General features: G+C 39.6%; 1 protein-coding gene across 4 annotated transcripts in view; it reads left to right on the top strand.

The window, feature by feature from the left end:
• csmd2 (CUB and Sushi multiple domains 2) overlaps positions 1-21,249 on the top strand; it is a 270,669-nt gene that overhangs the window by 124,885 nt on the left and 124,535 nt on the right. For all 4 annotated transcript variants that reach the window (XM_067611354.1, XM_067611356.1, XM_067611355.1 and 1 more), the window contains 7 exons: positions 2,376-2,488; positions 4,496-4,573; positions 7,706-7,793; positions 8,832-8,956; positions 12,602-12,723; positions 15,084-15,187; positions 17,249-17,361. In XM_067611354.1, the coding sequence (XP_067467455.1) occupies positions 2,376-2,488; positions 4,496-4,573; positions 7,706-7,793; positions 8,832-8,956; positions 12,602-12,723; positions 15,084-15,187; positions 17,249-17,361 (743 nt within the window). The remainder of the gene's footprint in view (positions 1-2,375; positions 2,489-4,495; positions 4,574-7,705; positions 7,794-8,831; positions 8,957-12,601; positions 12,724-15,083; positions 15,188-17,248; positions 17,362-21,249) is intronic.

Genomic DNA, 21,249 nt, shown 5'->3' with positions numbered 1-21,249 from the left:
CGTGGGAGGAGAGGTGCAGCAGAGGCTGTGTTTATGCAAATGAGGGGGCGCAGTGCAATTTTGGTGCTCATTTTGGCATGAAATTGTGTTTGCGATAAAACCTGCTCAGACCACTTCTTATCGCACACGCAGGGCAATTTTCGTGGCTTCAATTGGCAGAGGTGCACGCACACAGACGTCTCCAAAATCACAAAACACCTTTCATTTATGTTAAGTTTGGCCCCATTCAGTTTCATATACAGTTTTTTTTCATTTCTGCAGATTGACACAGGAATCAAAACACAATTTAATTTTTAAGGAAGATTCGTAACGATATCATCCGCATGAGTGTAATCTGATGACCAAGAGTTCAGAAATACGTTCTGTCGGATTCCGTTTCCCTACAACTTGTAGAATGTCTGATCTTTTCCATGTTTATTAAACAGCTGTAGCCATCACATAGCAGCAGGAATAATATGTGTGTTTCATCTACAGTATCTGATTTGAGAGAGGGGCTGTGCATCATTTTATCATCATTTTATTTTAACAGTAAAATAATTTGAAGTAACACAGCTGTTTATCCTGAGCTCCATCAAATCTGTCCGGAACTCAGTTTAGAGAATCAAAATTTTGTTTTTCTGTCATATCACAAGGATCATTACGGTGAGCTTTCAGTTTTGCCACGTACAGTCAAGTCTGAAAATATTTGCAGCAGTCAGTTCTGCACATGGACATGTATCCACATAATCAGGATGTAAAATAGCCTCTGACAACCGGACTCCTTCCTAAACAGAGCAGGCATACATCACCATCCTGCTGTGAGCAAATAAAACATGTTAGTGAAAACATTTTAAAACAGGTTTAAACATAGCCCTGCTTACTTTACGCACAGCCTGCACAGTATGGATACCTTCATTCATCGTTTAAATATTTGGACTTAACACTGATAGAACTTTCCAAATTTCCAAACCTGATTTTTGTGTCTGTTTATTGAAGGATAATGTATATACTTAAAAGCATAAATGAGGACTTTCGAATATGCAGAGGAGGACAAGAACTGCAGAGTTTAAATATATAAACGATCCTATATCAATTGTTTGTACAAAATAAGAGGCAGCACTGGTATGCCAGCAGCTGCAGCACACATGAGAACACATCAGCTTTATTTCATTCTACCACCGTCAGCATATTTGTATTGATGTACATTTATATCCGGGGTGTGCTGAATGTGTATTTTGGAACTTCTGGTGTTTCACAGATGTGAACTCGTTTCTCTCTTTCACTCACCCTCTCTTCCCAGTTTCACCTGTCGCTGGGGATTAGAGGAGCTCATGTGATTGGTCATTATTGAAGCCCACCCTAACTCCACCTGCGTATAACGCATCCCTCTCACTAATAACGTATTCAGTGTCTCCTCCACCTTGCGCCTGGCTGAGCCCAGAGTGTGCCAGTGCTGATGGTCCAGAAAATTGCAAAAACATGTTGGCCACACCCACACGTGCCATACGCCAGGAACTAAGACTTGTATCTGCGCCTGCGCCCTATTTTGGGGAAAAAAGAGCCCAATGTGTCTTCAAATGTCTTTAACAACTGAAGAAGTGCCTAGTAAGCAATGACCCTCATTAGCATACAGATCAGGGAGAACAAGTGTTTGTGAAGAGTAATTCATTATTCCTTCTTCAAAGTAATAAATGGAGTGGCCTTTATCTGGAAATGCCAATGCTGGTCTTTCTTGGTCACATTTTTTATTGGGCTACAGTTTGGTTTAAGCGTCGTTAACATTACAGTCCCCTTGAGCACTAGATCCTCCCTTAATCCTTAATAAATCTTAAAGCATTCTAACATCTCTATGGCATGGCCACATTAATTTTAAAACATTTGTATAATTACCATAGACAAACAAAACAGTCACTGGGAAGACTGACAGGTTCTGCTAGCTTATATATCGTCTGTCTATGGGCTCAACTTTATTAACTTTAACTTTAATATAATGGATTGCATAATTGCGGTGTGGTACAATACAGAAGCATAAGAAAAGTTACTTTGAGTGAATGAAAGATGATAGAGAAATTCGTTTTTATGTTCTTAGTGAACCCTTAACGAAAAGGACAGGCTTATGGTGTACAACAGGCTGTGCCTTGACAAACTAGAACTAGAATTACATGGAAATGATCTGAGACAGAGTCCATGTACTAAGGAAGTGTATTAATGCTGATACTGGTGCTACAGATAGGTACATGCCTAGCCTTTAACCTTCAATTCTTTTATGAGTGTACAGGATATGCTAACTATATATGCAATTTGCAGTGTGCTACGTTCCAATTTGCATGCTAAAATGCTCATGTGCTAATAATTTAACGCACTTATGTCTCTTCTTTCTGTCTCTATGTCTACAGGTTCACGGGCCCCAACCTTCCCTCACCCATCATTAGCAGCAAGAACTGGCTTCGGCTGCATTTTACCTCTGATGGCAACCACAAGTTGAGAGGTTTCAGCGCTCAGTACCAAGGTAAGATTTAGAGAGATTTTTAAAGGACTATGATCAGATTACCAACTATCTTAGATGCCCGGTTCAACTTAGTACAGAAGGCTTTGCAGATGAATTGACTAGATTTCCATGGAATTTTAATTTTCAGTCTCGGTCCAAGCAAGGATACATCTCCATGTTTATGGTGACCCACTGATCTTTTCTCCAGTGCCAGAATCAGACCAAAATCTCCACTTGTACAGAGGAAATGATAAATAATCAAAGTGATAAAATAAAAACAGATTGCAATTAAATTTACCCAGCATATCTGTGCTCCAGAGTGGATGAATCCTTGCCATTCTGGACAGTCTGTGAGCTCTCCTGTTGTCACCTTCAGCCCATATTGTGAACCTATGAACTTTGTGTCAAAAGATATTTCTTAATGTAAGAGACAGATTGCCATGAAATTTGCTGAGCACATTTATGCTTGCGTACCTTTCATTTTGCACCAAGATAAAACCGGACAGAAAAATATATGATATCATGTCTGGATAGTTTTAATTTTGATCTACCTAATTCTAATATTTCAAATATTGGCACATATTACATGCATACATATGCATGCACACAGGCCACACACACACACACACACACACACACACACACACACACAAAATCCTCTCTCCAGTGCTTCCATTTGTGGTCCCATCACTCTTAGAGGTTCAAGGGTCAGCTTTGAGTAGGGATGAGCTGGGAAAAAGGATTAGTTTGTCCACAAAAAAGGTGATCTCTAAGGATCTCACCTCCAGCCACCCGCTGGAAATTTCTGAGACGGTGGGAGGAGAGAGACAAATAAGAAAGGAGGAGGGGGGGGGTGTAGACTATGGCAAGGGAAAGGCAGTGAGCCTGTGGGATTATAGGTTCAATGTTAGATAAATATGTTTAGAAGATCAGAGAGAAATGGAAGACTTAATACTTTAATTAGATTATTTTCATCCCCCACCCCCCACCAGCCATTCTCATCATGACAGTTCCCATGATTCCAGAGGAACAGCTTGTTGGAGTGATGAAGTGACTGCTGATTGAATATCATAATTGGCTCTATTTATTTCCTCTTCTTCTTCTTCAATAATCTTCATTTTACAGGGCACAGGAAGCAGCCCCACACCTTCGACCGCTGCACCTCACTGCTTAGTTTCCTTACTAGAAACATGATTATAGCTTTTGTCATGCGTTGGTAATCAGGGTAACACATCTGAAAAGAGCTTTTTTTTTTTTTTAATTGTGATTTTCCCTTCAGGTACGTGATAAACAGACTTTTGACTCATGACTCAGATTAGCTTTGAATTACAATGCATCTGAAATTGAGCAATGGATGAAAACACATTTGTGCAAAACAAGTAAAGTTCCACTGCCAGGGACCATCAAAGTAATTAAATAGAATGAGTGTGAAGAGGAGCACAGATAATGCTGATGGTGTTTTTGAAATTGGTGAATAAATATGCATCTAAATGAGTGTCGTACTTTGCGATGATGACTTGTTTTTTTTTTTTTTTTTTTTTTTTTTTTTTTTTATTTCTCTGCATTTATCATCAAACTCAATAATTTAAACCTCATCTATTAATTGTATAGAAATGAGTTGTTTACCCTGCCTTCTAATTCTAATAATCTAATAATAATGTTATCCCTTACACCCTTCATTTGCACACAATTGCACATTGTTGAGCTCTCTTCTTGCACATATATTATCTATGTGAACTAAATTCATCACATTTATGGACTAAGAGTAAACATATGTATGTTGTAGGTCCTTTTAAGGTAATTTTCTTATTTGAGAGTTGTTGCAGGACTTTGCCATTATTGTGATATTGGCTTATTAAACCCACACTGTACATAAGTGGAGTGGGTGTGAGCAATGGTGTATGGCATACTATATGTTATATATTGTATGTGTTGCAGACATTTAGCCACTGTTGAAATGTATGAGTGGGCGTCATTATTGCACTTTCTGCTGTCTTATATGTCTCTCTGCTCTCTTTCTCTTTCCAGTGAAGAAGATGACTGAACTTAAGTCTCGAGGTGTAAAGATGTTACCAAGCAAAGACAATCACCACAAGATATCAGTGTGTAAGTTACAAACCTTCACCCTAACCCCTAACCCTAAACGTAGTGGAGCGTTTAGATGCTTAAGAGACAGATACTTTCCTCAGGAGTTAGTGGAGACTGGACCAGGTCGAAAAAGAACGTAAATATATACTTAACTTTAATAGTAAAGTATATACTCTACTTTACTTTAATATATACTTTGGTAAATGGCCAGAAACACTACTGTGATGTGTCGATCTGTATCAGCTGGATGTGCAAATAAGCAACTATTTGCTAACAATTTCACCATATAAAATTAACAAGTAAAAATATGTTAGCATTGTTTTATCATTTTGTTTCCACTGTCCCCTTATGGCCCAAAAATAAACTAATGCAGGTTAAAAGAGAATAATCTGACGGAAATATAGAGGCGCGTTCTGAGATTGACCTGGTGCAGGGTGAACCAGGTATAGAAAGCACCTCTCACTTGGGACCTTCATCAGAAAACTTAATCTCTTGCTTGAGAAGTTTCTGTAGATGTACTTTTAATTCTAACACTGAAAATGTTTTAAATATTAACACATGTTAATGTTAGCAGTGACTAATTCAAGAGTAAGTTTGGTACCAGAGTGAAAGCAGGGGCTATAGTTACATGAGTCTGTAATGCTGTTAAGAGCTTAAGTCCCCAAATTTAAGCAGCAAGTATAGCTGCAGTAACAACTGAATCAGAGACCTCCAATTACAGACAAACTTATACACCTCAACAACACCTTTTTGTTCATCTGCTTCAGCTTCCTGGTACAACAGATGAGCTATCACATGACTGTAGAAAATTCCTACTAGTGAAACAACATTGTAAAGAAGTGGCATAGCCTCACCATGGTGCGGTTGTTCCACCTTTGTAGAGACGCTTTTATGTTCTTAAAGAAATATTGAATTCAAGGCTCAATATAAGTAAAAGAACCTTGAGACAGTGAATATGTCAGTGCTATTGGTCTGAAATACATCTAACTATGGTTGTCTCCACAACTAGGGTGTCTTATCTGTAGAATATAATGCCAGACAGCCCTTTTCAGCTCTTTTCCTGTCTCAACTGTTGTTCAAAGTCATTTAACCCTATGAAAACAGACTTCCCGCAGGCGGCCCTGAATTGGCCACGGGAGGTCTTTGTTTGCATAATCTTGTTTAAAAGGATCTAAAATAAAAACCGAACCAGCGAGAGCTTTCATTCTTTTTGAAGCCGAAAACGAAGGTTCCCGTCTTTCACATCATCACATTGTATGCTCGTGTCACAAGTTGAAGACATCATTATGTTGCGTCATATGCGGTGCAAAACATGGTGAAAAGGCACAGTGGCTCAGCGAAGTGAAGCGGTGCCAGAGGAGCAGAGAAGCAGGTCGATAGTTCACGTCAGAGGGAGATTGAGAGAAATAGGATTGAGTCAGTCGTTTTGAGCATCGTTTCCGTTAAACAACAATGTCTGACTGCATAGGCCAGATTTTTGTATTTTTTTATTTTTTTGATTAATGATACAGTTGAAATAATTTTATCAGTCATTATGGCTTATTGACGTACACAGCCTTTTAGCATAGGTTGTACAGATTTTAGGGATATGAAGCATTTTAAGATAATCTAGGAAATGACATAACAATAAGCAAAAATACCAACGTAGGCACCAGCAGACCATTTCTGTTGCCGAGTTCAAAGGGTTAAAAGTTTTTTTCTCTCTTCCTTGGCCAGAGAAAAGGGTGAACGCTGATTGTCGGAAGAGGTGCAGACACAAAGGACGCGCTGTCTGTGCTAGAGATGCAGTTCTTATAGCAAATGGACAGCAGTAATTGCACTGGTTACTCTTTTTTTGCCATGGCGGTCTTTCTCGCCCTTGTTCTCTCTTACCCTCTGTCTGAGTTCACTGTTCATTATCCCATGCAGTTTTATTTGAACTTCTGTAACATTAACAACTTGGAAGCTATGTGTCACCTGGCTAAAGAGTGACAGAGAGAGATGGTTGTCTAAGGGTTTAAGAACAACCTCATGAAAAGAAAAAAAGAAAAAGAAGTGCATTAATGGTAATCCTGCCTCAAGGCCATTTACAGTTCATTTTGTCCACTTCCATTCCTCACTTTATCTGTCACTTTTGTTCCTTCTTCCTCTCAGAAAAAAAATAACTGTTTTATTCTTCTCTCTCATTAGTGCTTTATTGCTTTTTATTATCCTCTACATTCCTCCATTTTTACATTTCCCTTTCTATTTCCACATTATTTGACTGCCTGTGACCACTAATTGAATGATGGTCACATTATGGAAGATGTTTTTCCGAATGAAAATTCCATTCAGAGTCCATAATTATTTTCATGAACTGTAAAATGAATTAAAACTTCTCAACGTTGTGCATATTTCATGATCTTTAGACCTCAGCAAGTGATAATTGTGTTTACTTATCTTCTGATTATTTAACAATAACTCTTACATCCTCTGGCCGTTTCTTTGCTAACCACAGCTGACACCAGTGAGCCTTGTTTTAAATCCATTGCCGTCTTGTCTTTAACCGGAACCCTCGCCAATGAGAAGGTGTCACATTGATTTGGCCCTGCAGACCTTTGACCCTTCACAGTCAGACAGATGGTCTCTCCTCGGTGACAAAGTTTATTTGACCCCCTGTGACACTTTACCTTCCACTGTTTTGCACACAGTGACGTGATTTAACAAAGCAGCGCAGGGGTTGTGCTCTCAGATAAAATGCACAGGGTAAGAATTGCTAAAGAGGTAAATGGTCAAGGTGTATGCTAAATGAGTTGATGTACAGAATAACAGTGCAGTGCAAACATAAAACACTTGTCATGTGACAATAATGACAACAATTAAATTCCACTCATCAACCTTTTTATTTTTATATTTGTTCTGTAATAATATAGCTTTGGCTTGTTAGATGTGACTGTCCTCACTAACTATTTACTTACCTAAGCCATTTCTGACTGGTCAGGTACTGTGCAACCACATTATGAAAGCAATATATTTATTAACAATCTATGAGCACCTGTATAGGCAGGTGTTCATACATTGATAATAAACCTCAGTGAAACAGTAAATTTTTGCAAGAATAAACAACTTTGTTTACACTGAACAGTATGTGTTTTCCTTTACTTACTTTAGTCTCTGTTGTTTTTCTATTAGTGTCTCAGATGGGTGTAGCGCAGGGACACAACATGTGTCCAGACCCAGGCATCCCAGATCGAGGAAAAAGAAAAGGCTCAGACTTCAGGTAAAATCAACAACAATTAAGTAGCAACAGTAAGTGAATGAAACAGTCCTGAACAAGAACAGACTGATTGACACAATATAGATAGATATACAAGCCACTGACCAGGGTCATTGGCTTGAGCTTTACATTTTAAAGGTATATGGTTTGTGAATGGTGTTTTTTTCTGAACTTTGTTGCAGCTACTGTATTCATTAGCCTAATTTTTCATAATATGACTTCTTTTGTTTGAAGTAAATTTAACCTTCCACGAAAAGGCTTTCAGTTGTCTATTTCAATCGACAAGGCCTAATTAACATGTGTAAGTGGTATGAGGGAGCTCTGACAGTTTGCAATTAAGATTTTGTTCCACATTTCATGTAGTATTTCATCTTCAGTTCAGTTGTCTTATGTTAAGATTGAATAATAATCTTCTGAATTAGTCTTTTCTACTTTCAGTGTTTCTTCTTATATTTCTTCTTTTTGTTTTTAAATGTTTTAAATTTACTGTTGTAATAAAAGGGCAACCATCTTTAGTCAACGAATGTCACAATGTCAAGACCGCCACGTCTTTGAATTTGTGCTTTTTAAATATTTTTATCCCAAAATTGTCTCTCAGCACACTTCTGATGTTTTCAAACATCAAAACAACACAGCACATTCCCCATTATGATGCCCCATAAAGCCACTGCAACCAAACCAAATAGAGAAATGTGTACACTAAAACAAAACAAATATCCTCCCATTTGGGTCAGTGCCCACTAATAGGCTGCCTCTGTGGGATGGTAATATTACCAGTGGGGTTATGGAGCTTCATTCTTGTCAGAGACATTGCCTTTAACAGTGGTCAACCATAACACAGACAAATTGGTAACATTTGTCTCCCAAAATGCAGCTAGGAAGTTAAAAATATATATAAATATATACAATATGTATTTTTCATCAACATTTTTTTTTTCCTTTTTACTCTTACCATATCTGCACTCCCACAGCTGAATAATGGTTTTTACAGAAGAGGTTTGTGATACTGATGCATTTTCTCTGTATGCAACCCAACTGCAGGCGAGGAGCCACAGTCCATTTCTCCTGTGACGAGGGTTATGAACTGCAGGGCTCAAAGAGCATCAGTTGTCTCAGAGTGACAGACAGCTATGTAGGCTGGAGTGATGATCGGCCCATCTGCAGAGGTAAGGATTGACATTCCGGTCGACCATCTACGCATATGTGTTTCATATGTGAAACGGAGGTCGTCTCTAAACGACCTCCGTTTCTATTTTCTTACGAAGGTGCCCCGATGTTGACGTGTTTGCTTGTGAATGTGCTGTCTGTCTCTCGATCATTCAGTGTACATTCCTCTGTTTTTATATAATTGATTCAGCATTCACTGGCCTGACTTTGACCCTTTTACTTCCTGCTGTTTAGCTATGCTGGCATAGAGCTTCCCATCAGTCATGTCTTCCTCACTTCTAACCCTTTTTGTGACAGACAGGAAGCGCGGTCAGGCTCCCTGCACAGTCTTCCACATGTCCATGTGTTCCTCAGTTTTCAGCCTCAATGAATTGAAATTATACCAACAAATACCAATATTAACAAAAGAAAATGAAGATAGAACTAAACTACAAAATTTATAGCAACGGATTGTGTCTTGGTGGGGAATCTTTTGAGTTTCAAGTGGTAAACAGTAATGACTTTTAATCTCAGATGACATTAGAGATCAAGGAAATGCATACCATGTGCACTGAGGCACATTTCCATTAAAATAACCTGAAATATTCTTTGTTCTAAGTGTCGTTACCAATCTCAAAAACACTCAATATAGCCATGACAAAATAATCAAATGAAGTAACTTTGATCAGTGCAACACTTTGTGATTGTGATGTTATGTAGCAATAAATGAGCCATGGTATTTTTAATTAAACTGACTGGTGTTCAGACACCACTGGGAGCAAAATAAGGGAAAGAGTCAAGTAAGTATCCGACACCAGCCAACAAAAACTTTTCAATCAATCGTCAAGAATCAAGAAACTTTATCGTCCATTAATGCAGATAATAATGGCGACGTGTCTTTCACCGGTGTATAACTCACGTAGAGATACAATACAGTACATATAAGAACATCAAGTGCGCATAAAACGACAATGCAGAAGTCATTTTCTAGTCATTCCTCCTTAAAATTGGCAGATACGGGGGTTGATTATTTGCTTCATTGATTTAACAGCACTAAATGCTTGGTCATTACTCCAAAAGGGTCCTGTAATTGCAGTGTGCTCAGGGATAACTCCAAAAGTTCAGGAGTAATAAATCCAAACAATTCTGCAGCAACAGCTTATATGACAAGAAGGTCACTTGACAGCGCACGTATTTTTGGACCTGTGTAGTACTTACATTCAGCCATTCGTCATCTTTATTCAAATAGACATACCAATAATGGGACCAGTTACTGTTACAATGGCATACTAAAGAAGAGTGGCTTCATACACTATGTAGTGTAACAACAAGGCGATATACAAACTACAGAAAGATACTACAGCTTTAATGTGAGTCATGAAGACTCCTGAAGTTAACTGCAATGCTTTTTGATTTTCTTATTTTGGTGTTGTGTCTAGTCATACTTGATTTTAGAGTGACCGGTTTTATTCTTGACAAATTGACTTGAGTTAATCAAAATGTCAGTATGTGAGTATAATGACACCACAAGAAAGGTCTTGACATTATAAAGTAAAACACTAGTAAAAAACTTTGTTTATGTTCTTGGTCTGAGCTAAATGGTGAATCTTTCATCCAAATGTACCTTTGTATATCTTTGTCAGCCATTTTGTACCAGTTTCCAACTCATAAGCTTTTTGAGGACACTAATCTCAAACTAATTCTCCTAACGTACTCACTTAAGCATTTGTGCGTTTTATCTCCTTTAACATGACCTTTAGGTAATCTTTGTTACTCCCCTCCATTACATGTGCTCTCAAAAACCCAGCTTTCCTCACATTCCCCCTATTCTTTCTTTTGTCTTGGACTGATCCAATTGTGCTTAAATTAAATCACGGCACTAAGGGATGAGGGCATGATCTCAAGAGGATGATTTTTGTGTTTTATGACATCAAACAGAGTGATGAACACTTTTATCATATGTTCTTTCTTTGTTCGAACAAAGAAACTGACACAAAAAAAGTAATAGAGCCTTTTTTTAAACGCAGGCCATAGTATGACATTCAGTCGGCTCTCTGTTCTATGTAAAGAAACTTTCAAGATTGACATAAGACGCACAAAAACGTCAGTGAAATTGCCCTTTAAGAATATTGCATTACATCATCCTCATTTAACCTTTGGTGCTGTGCCTTTGTTCTGCCTCACTCTGTTTAAATGAAGATTAAACATCATCCAGGAATAATTGAAGATCTGTATCCTAAATTAGCATTAGTCATCATTAAGTTGAACAGCACTATCATTAGCACAGGAAAAAAAACCGTCATCTCTGGCTGCAAATTCATTCTGTTTAAAATGAAATTCACAGTTCCTTTTTCGCTCATACCGTCCTTCTGGTCACACCAAGCTGTTGCAATTCTTTTTCGTCATGGTCTTTGATTGCTGCTTAGCCTGCTGCACTTTCATGTCTGTCACAGAACAGACAGGGTGGGGTGTATCAGGCAATGTGATCCCCATGATTAAAAAAAAAATAGGAGTGGATATGATAGCTTTAGTGGACTTTCTCTGTACTGTATTATTTTCATTAAGGTCACCCTTACTGTCAGCACATCTCACGTTAATTACTTTATTCTCCCCTTAACTTCACCAAAGTTCTTTTTACAATTTAATAGGGGTGATTTGGTGTTAGAGGGGTGGAGCACAGAGCCACCGAGTTGGGCCGCGGCACCCGAAGGACCTCTCTTAGACGTAACTCATTAAAATCAGGGTAGCTGGTTCAGGCCCTTTCAAATACTTTTCAGGTTATCCCCCCACATCTGTACACATGTACACCCTCACTTCCCTTAAAATACTCATTAGAAATTCAGCTTTAATTTGAAGGGGTGTTTAACAGTTCTGCCATGCAGAGACCCTCGGGCCTCTTAGAAAAGTCACATTGTCCTTTTTAAAGCATGATTTGTTAACTTGTCACCTCCTCTTCTCAGTAAAAAATATCTAGGTGTGCTAGTTGATCTGCATTTTGTGTATTTTATTTTCCATGACTGGGTCTCTGATGCATAGGCGATACTCGGGTACACAACCATATTAACATCTGCCCAAGTGTATTTTGAAAGAAGAAAAAAAAACAAATGTCATTAGTCTTGTTTTCATTGTAGCACAGGGAACTAGCAAGTCGGGCTTTTAAATGGTGCATTGCAGTTGAATTAGTTTAGATGGCTCTTTGGTTTATAATCTGATGATGGTTTTATTACCAAGTACTTGCCAGACAGCTTCAACTTTCCAAAGTGATGTTTGCTTACATTTCAGCCAGGCACACTAAAGAAATCAAAGTTAAACAAATGCTTTTTGAATGGCTACACAGTTGGTTCCACAGTTGTGCCAGGCAGTTCTGCTCATTAGGATGCACTTTAGGATGCTATCCATGCCGTGTTTTAAGATTGAGTTGCAAGTGTTGAACGCCCCTACAGGGTTTTTTTTTGAAAATCTTAACAGATGGAGGTTGAGATGGCTGAGAAATGAATCGGCACAAAATGCAGCCAAACAGCATTGTGACTTGTGGTTATAACATTCAATCCAGAGTTGGGCAGGAGAATGAGAGTGATGAATCTTTTGTGGTTTATAAATGGGAAATTGTGTGTATACAATATCTTTGACCAAACATTTGCCTCTTTCTTTGTCTTCTCTTTTAGCACCAATGTGTGGAGGTCAGTTGAGAGGACCCAGTGGTGCGATCACATCTCCAAACTACCCGGTCCAGTACGACAACAACGCTAACTGTACTTGGGTCATCACAGCCACAGACACATCTAAGGTAAGTCATTAAACGTGGGATTTAAGCAACACCGCAGAGTGCTAATTTGGCTTTGCTGCTGTAATCGCCAGTTTCCAAGGGTGTGTTAAGTGGTGTGTTTAGCTGCCAGCAAAACTGAAAAGCAGTTGACTGGTGTGTTTGCACCTGTTAGGAGGAGGAAGCTCTTCCCTGACACCCATGACTCATTTTATACTTTTGATAATTGCTACAGGACATTTTTGGGGGATGTTCAACACACCATGTGACAGAAGCTCTCTCATAGAAAAATGTGAGAGATAAGGAACATGAAAGGGGGGGAAGAATACTGGAGCCGAGCCAACAGAAGACAAAGAGAGTTGTTAGAAACACCTGTGGTGAGGGAGAGAAGAAGAGTAAAAAAGGACAGAAGAGTAATGGAGAGGTTTTAAGAGCATACTCAGAGGATATCATGAAAGTGTCATATCCACTCTGTTCAGACCATTGACTTTGGAGTTGTGTTCAAGGCCACCCAGCTGCTTGCCTGCCAAATATCCTTCTCTGAACTCAAACAAAATGGTTTTACAAATCTGTTCTCTTATTGCACTGCGCAGAGCGGAGAAGAGGCTATGTGAGGTGAGAGGCAAGACAGGAGGGGTAATCAGATACAACCCGCAGCCATCCAAACACACCCTTTGCCCGCATGCATACAAACACACCGACAAACACACACACACACACATAGACACCCTTGGGTTTACCCGGTGGGCAGCCTGCTGAAACAGACAACGGTTCTTTGGGGCTGTCTCTCGCTCTGTGTCTGGTCCAGATGAAGATGGAGTGAGGCTGTTCTTTCTGTTTAGAGATGTAATGGGCTTCTATTTCTGCCCGTCCGCATAGGCCCAGTGAGAGGAGACATTAGGTCAGGCAGGAGACTAAGGCGGAACTGCAATGGGAGGTCGGTGGGACGTGACACAGCTTTTCTAGACCAAAATCCAGCCTTGTGACATCATGACTAAAGTGGGTTTTTGTCAAGTGTCACCATCATAATGTCCTGAGGGTACCGAATGTGGCTGGTTTTAGTTGACGATCTTTCAAGTGTTTATCTGTCAGTGTCAGGGACGCTGGGGTCTCTGTTCCGAAACAACCAAAATGTCAGACATGCCGTCAGAGAGTGCAAACAACATAAAGTATATATGGTTATCTTATTTTTTTCCCTTCCCCCCCCCCCCCTTCTTTGTCTCACCTGTTGGCTGGCAGATGGGATATGAATTTGTGGTATGAAACTCTATTTATCGAGTGATCTGACCTATTTTGCCTACACACAATCCATCTCTTCTCTCCACCTTGGCAATTTTCATTAGGCACTGGGTTTAACATAGTACAGAATGCAATTTGCATTTATATAAGCTTTTTCATTAGGCCTTGCTCTCTCAGCCCTCTGAAAACATTAAGAATCAGTGGCAGCCAATTTGAAATAGGAGACAAAGATAGTCCTTGCTTTGCTTTTTATTTTTTTATATTTCAGTCTCTCATATTACCCAGTTTTTTGTCGTTATTAATCAACATTTTGCAGTTTTGCGCTATCATAATCAAACCTTGTTTGTTTTTCTGGCTTATACCTTGCTTCCTTTAGTTAGGGCTCACTTGTTATTTTTCTTACCTTGTTCCTCCTTTTCTCTCACATTTTCACCTGCAGCATAGAAATGAGATGAAATGCGTCAATTCTCTTTTCCCTCGCTGTTAAAATCCAATACATAAATCTTTTTAAACTTTTGTGTCACTTTTATGATGCATAGATTCACCTTCTGGATGACCTTAAGTCTCCTGCCACATCTCCTGATGTGGTTAAAGTCATTGTAAGTCTGACTAAATAGGCCACAAAGATATCTGCAACCTGCCGATTCGATGAGCAAAGAGTAGGGGTCATGCAGACAGTCTGGCAGGAAATCAGATATTTGATTAGTGTGAGAGAGTTCATAATCACCAGACTGGAAGTCGGATGTGGCGAAATAAACATGCGCAACCATGTACGTGTCGACCACAACTCCGACTCCGACCAAAGCTGATGATTTACACAAACTGAATATATATAAGAGTTGTGATCAGAATCAAATAGGTGAGATTTCATGAAGGTATGTATTTTACAAGAAAAGAGAAATGAGGACAGTGAATTGATAGCAGCAAAAACGGGACGCTTCACATACAATGTACACAGCTGTTACATAGATGTGAATGGAACCGTGCCAAATAAATGTTCAGAAGAGATTGATGGACGATAGATGGATGGATGGAGGGATGCAAAGTGACAGATGGGAAGGGGTCTCTCCTCTGCACGTGGTGTCAGGAACGTTCAAGCATCTGTCGTTTACGGTTGCCTCGGCAATGTCTCCGCTGTTGTCTAGGTGATCAAGCTGACATTTGAGGATTTTGATCTGGAGCGAGGCTATGACACCCTGACCGTGGGAGACGGCGAGGTGGTGGGAGACCAGAAGACCATCTTCCACGTGTGAGTGACTCCTTCAACCTCCATCCCTTCGCCTTTAATCTCCCTTCTGTTCTCGTAACTTCTTTTGACTTTTACTTCATACCTCTTATGTTCCATGAGATCATATTCTGTCTTTTGCTTTTCTCTTTCCTCTTCATCTTTCTTCTTTTTTGTCACACTTGACTTTTCTCCTCCTCCACTTCCCAACACCCGGCAGTATCCTTCTCTCTTCCCTCTCCCCTCCAGCCCTGCTCCCTATGTTACACTGTTTCTCTTTCATTTCATCACCACCTGATGCAGTAGTGCATGAAAAATAGATGCTGCACCACAGTGTCAATCATCACTCTTTTCAATGTTAAAAACAAGATCACAGCCATGCGGTGCAGCATTGCGAACTGCATATTGATGCCCTCTAATGGAGTTTGCGCAAGCAGATGCTCCATAACAATTCACAGGATGTTGTTATTAATTGTGCTGAAATTTACCACCTTAATAAAGTTTATATGGATCAATTTTTATGCGAGGCTGCCTCGCCCGGGTGTGAACTGGGAGGAGGTTGGAGATAAATGAGGAAGAGGTTTGTGGAGGAGGGCTTTTTGATGAGGGGAAAGTCTTCCTTGCTTGCTTTTTTTTTGTACACACTCAGGACACACACACACACACACACACACACACAGAAAATAACCTAATCTATTGAATTAAGGACTCCTTCATCCTTTATGGACTTCATTATGATATAAAAGTAGAGTGAGCAATTCTGTCACTGAGATAGGACATGCTCTTGTACACAAACAAACTAGAACAATTTAGGACCGAAGAATATACTGCAGCTATCAGCACAGTTTAACTCAGGACTATATTTTTGTGAATCAGTGGTGCAGGCAAGCGTTTACAGGGTGTAGGGAATTATTTCTTGGAACTTTAAGGTCAGCAGCATGTGATCCTACTGCAGCACAGTTATAAATGTGGCGGTTAATAGGTTATGAGTCACAACCAATCGAATCCCCTCTTTTCCTTCACTTGAATGTAACTGTGCACTGACAGTTTGACAACGGAGGAGAACAATTTGGTGTGAATCTCACAGAGAAAATATCGTCCATATGTGGGAAGAACATACTTTCCATAAGCAAACAAACTATGTGAAACATGCCACCAACATGGATAATGTTTTTGATAGTAATTAGCTTGCAAGGAAATAATAACACACCGAGCAAATTTGTCAGCTTGGATATTAGATGAGAATCATTCATACCACAGACTAGTGTTTTTAGATACCAAAGTAATAAGAAAGAAAGTCAAAAGGTAAACACTGAATGTCATTCAGTTTGGTGCAATTCTATGGGGATATCAGGCAAGTTATCTATAAAAAGGGTCGGTAAACATTTGGGAAAGGAATGCAAATAGTTCAAGACAAGGACAACAGAAGGGTAAAGTCTCATAATCTCGGACATAAAAAGTGCGCTGTCATGCTTCCTGACACACTCCATATTGCATCTCCCCTCTTACATACACATAGTCAAGTTCATAGAAACTCACTGAATTACCAAAAGGCTGCTTTTGCAGGAAAGGAAAAAAAAGCATGGACTTCACCTATCCAGACATTACCTCCTTACTACTCCCACCATCTTCCATGTGCCATCACTAAAATTAGAACCCTTAATCACTTACTCTGCAGCTATACACTTCCTAATTAGAGTTGGGTGGAATTACTATTCAAATAGGATTAAATTACTTCTGTGGCATTGACTGATCTTGCCTTCATTTTCCACTTTCTTGTCCCCAACCGTTTTGAATTAGAGGGTTAGGATTAAAAAAATGTTTCACAGCCTGGAATTGCCTAAAACAGTTTAGAGCACTTTTTTTCTTTGATGAAGAAAGTGAGATAGTTTAATATATAACTTAAGGTGATGTTTTTTTTGCTGCTTGAAGTTGCATTAATTTTTTTTTTCTTAATGATGCAGTGGGAACAAGGCCTTTGGCTATTGAAGTGACACAGAGTTCACTGTATTTAGTACATACAAGACTTATCTCTGAAGAAATATGTGGTTCCTGTAAGAAACTTGTCCTCTTGTCTCTTTTCAGCCTGTCTGGTACCACCACTCCAGATCTCGTGGTTAGCACCAGTCACCAGATGTGGTTGAATTTCAAAACAGACGACACCAGTGGTTCCCTGGGCTTCAAGGTGTCCTATGAAGGTAAGGTTGTTTGAAACAGTGTCAGTGTCAGTGAGATGATTTGCCTTGCTGGCTGCATTTTAAAACGGACTGTTTGACTTGTTTGAGGAACCCAACTTATCTTACACTCAGGCAACATCACAAGAATTGAAGCTATATAAAAACAGACCCATGCGAAATAACCGTTTGTTGAAAGTTAAAATGATCCTTCAACATTTCAAAGTTAATGTGATGCAGGTTCACAGAAACAGTCTATAAGAAACCAGTAAGTCTAGGTGTCATACGGTGAAAATTCAAACTTTTGATGAACACAAAAGTATGAAATATCTTTTTTTAGTTGTTCACCCCGCACACATAGTGACTGACAGAACACATGTACTTCAACTGTAACATTGTTGCCCTTCTCTTTTTATATCATCCTGATTTTAAGTTTCAAACAGAGGTTAGACATGCTGAATGTATCTCATCTATGACTTTTATGATAAATTACAAAGCCATTAAATGGAACATATACCCATGCAATTTAAAAAAAAAAAAAACAAACCCACAGTGGAGCGCTGCAGGTGAGTTGTTTTATGCTCTAACAGGCACTGACTATCAGTGGAAGAAATTGCTGGTTCCATCGCAGCTATGTACAAATTATGCTTCTAGATTAGATATTTGTGTCATGTTTGATGCCTTGAATGCTAAAGAGGCAGAGAAATAAAGGGACTTATTTTGGTAAAACAAATTGTTCCAAGGAAGTCGATTGCCCACTGATCAGCCCGCAGTAATTAACTGATGAATTATTCCCCAAACCTTGTGTGTGTGTGTGTCTGTGTTTGTGGATGAACACTTGTTTAAGCTTTAACAAGTGTGAATTAATATGTGTATGCGAGTGCATGCATGTGTAAAAGATAAGCAGAGATAAAAAGAAGAGACTTTGTGAGTTTGTGTGTGTGTACGTATGTGGTTATGGGGAGATTGCCAGAGTTCTTCCTCTAGATAAGTCCGCTGTTTGCCTCTCAGAAGCACAGCGAGTCTTTTCCCTTGCCCACAGATGCTTATTTTTCATCAGTAAAAATAACAGAGAAAGTGGAGCAGTATGCTGAACCAAAGTGTAATTAAAACAATGAGTTCTACTTAATGAAGGGGAAGAAACGCTTTGAACCACTTTACCTCCCAGATAGGAGCACACAAAATCTAATTTGCATTCTCAATTACTTGTATTTTAAGCCTGATCGTCAAGTGTAATTGCAAACACAGTCATACCAGTACACACACTCCTACCTTACCAATGCGTCGGAGGGTGGGTTGCACACACTCCGCTGTGGCCTAAATCTTTCAACTGAAATTTTAATGCTTGCAAACAAAATCAGCATTTACGCACGTGTTGATCTAAATCGAATCAACGTAGTACTGTGTACCGACACTGAGCTCATGTGATTTGAATCATTTAGATTTATTTACACCTATGCATGCACCCTCAGGGCTAGAGTTACTCTCGAGGATACAGAGGTTTCTGTTTTTTGTATTTTTTTTCTGCTGTATGATTTTTTTAGAGCCTGAGGTGCATGATTTAAATAGTTTACTATTGAAAGTTGCAAAATGTTGGCAAAATATTAATGTCAGTGCTTGAGTAGGCCTGGTACCCACTGGTAAGACATGCTGGTACTTTTGAATTTAACTTAACTGCTCAGTTGCTCAGTGTGATTTGGCCTGTAGTCATAAAATTAGATTTGCTTGTTATAGTTGCTTCAAATATCCAGCTTTGATTTTCACTTTCTAAAGAGCTGGTGGAAACGTGGGCCTGCCCAGTGTCTCAAGACCATTGAGATATTTCATGTGATATTGGGTTATACCAATAAATTTGACTAAATAAAGTCTTTTTGTCATCCTAGGTCTTAGGAGATGCAGTGTAATTGTTGACAGTGATGTGAGTTTGAGTCCCATTACAATGCTCGGAATGAGTTTGTAATGTCATGCAGACAGGGGCAACAAATATGCCATTACATCTCTTCCCTTATTCATGAGAATCAAATGCTGTTTCTTTCACTCTTGCTTGATCTTTTATACACATTATATACAGAGGCACACACATCCGCTCACAACCATATAGCCTTATACACCAACAGACAAACACATATACACACTAATGTACACACACATCAAAGGGCTCTTATTTATTGTCTCCATTTTCCCTAAAGTTCTAATTGTAGGGACCCATGAGACAGTGAGGTCTTACCCGGGAAAAGAACTTTAGGGAATTTGAGCTTTTCAGTGTGTCTGCTGCAGTCGCAGTGACAAACAAGTGATGGTATGAAACAGAGTGTGCATTTGCATATGTATGTATGTATTTTAGTGTCTGTCATATTGCTTGCTTGTTGCTCCAGCTGATGTGTCTGTTGGATCTTATACATTTCTGTGGTTCATTTTCGAGTCAAGTCAGTTTTATTTATATGGCGCCAAATCACAACAAAAGCGCTTTTCATATAGAGCAGGTCTAGACACACTATTTAATCTACAGAGACCCATAATTCCCCCCATGAGCAAGCACTTGGCGACAGTGGCGAGGAAAAAGTCCCCTTTAACAAGAAGTAACCTCTAGCTGAACCAGGCTCTGGGTGGGCGGCCATCTACCTTGACTGGTTGGGTTGAGAGGGGGAGAGAGAGAGAGAGAGATGCACAACAACAACAATAACAACAATAAAACTAATAAAAAATATGACTAATAATAATAATAGTAGCAGTGGGTGTCCAGCAGGACCACAGGGACAGCAGGTGGTCCGCAACCACAGATCCCGATTCTACAGCTCCAGAGGCAGAAATACTGTGAGAGGAGAAAGCACAAAACTATTAGAGAGAAATGCCAAGTTAGTAACATGCATTAATGGGACACAAATGCGTGGAGAGGGAGAGGAGGAAAGAAGAGCTCAGTGCATCATGGGAAGTCCCCCTGCAGTCCAGTCCTTGAGCAGCATAACTAGGGAATGGTCCAAGTCCCAAGCCTGAGCCGGCCCTAACTAAAAGCTTTATCAAAAAGGAAAGCTTTAAGTCTACTCTTAACTTTAGAGAGGGTGTCTGTCTCCCAACACAAACTGGAAGATGGTTCCACAGGAGAGGGGCCTGAAAGTTGAAGGCTCTGCCTGCCATTCTACTTTTTTTAGGCTAACATATTCTTCATGACACAGCCAGGTTTCAGTAAGACAAAATAAATCAATATGATAATCAGATATTAGATCGTTTACTAATACAGCTTTAGATGACAGAGATCCAATGTTTAAGAGTCCACATTTAATTCTCCTATTTTGTTGTACTATTGCAGTGGTGGTGTTACTTTTAATTGAATTGATTTAAGTGGTCAGGTGGCAGACACAGTCTCTATGGGGTTTTGGGTGGGTAACTGTTCTAATGGAAGCGCAGAGAAGCGTGCAGGATTGCAACTGTGCCACCTGGTCTCAACTCTGGGTTGTCATGGTTTTGGTCTACTAATAAACCTGGCCAGATTTCTAGATAAGAGAGCCGCTCCATCCAACATGGGATGTATGCCGTCTCTCCTAATCAGACCAGGTCTTACCCAGAAAGTCCGCCAATTATCTCCAAAGCCCACGTCATTTGGTGGGCACCACCTTGACAAGCCAGCGGTTAAATGATGACATGCGGCTATACATTTCATCACTGGTCAAGTTTGGCAGGGGCCCAGAGAAACCTTCGAGTGCTTGAACAGAACTACTGTAAGTTTAAATATATAGCGGATAAATAGCCGCAGTGATGAAGAATGTAGCTAAACTAACTGGGTTTAGATGCAAAAATGCTACCAGTGACATAGAAACACCGGCACATGGAAATGAAACAATACACTTACTGCAGTACGTCAGCACGTTTTCCCCTTAATCCTCTCTGAGGCTCACCTCAAAACTCGCTTTTAGC

Source organism: Thunnus thynnus, chromosome 15, assembly GCF_963924715.1.
Source record: "Thunnus thynnus chromosome 15, fThuThy2.1, whole genome shotgun sequence".
NCBI classification, from domain to species: Eukaryota; Metazoa; Chordata; class Actinopteri; order Scombriformes; family Scombridae; genus Thunnus; species Thunnus thynnus.
The sequence above is the reverse complement of the archived record's forward strand: the minus strand, read 5'-3'. Positions and strand labels throughout refer to the sequence as shown.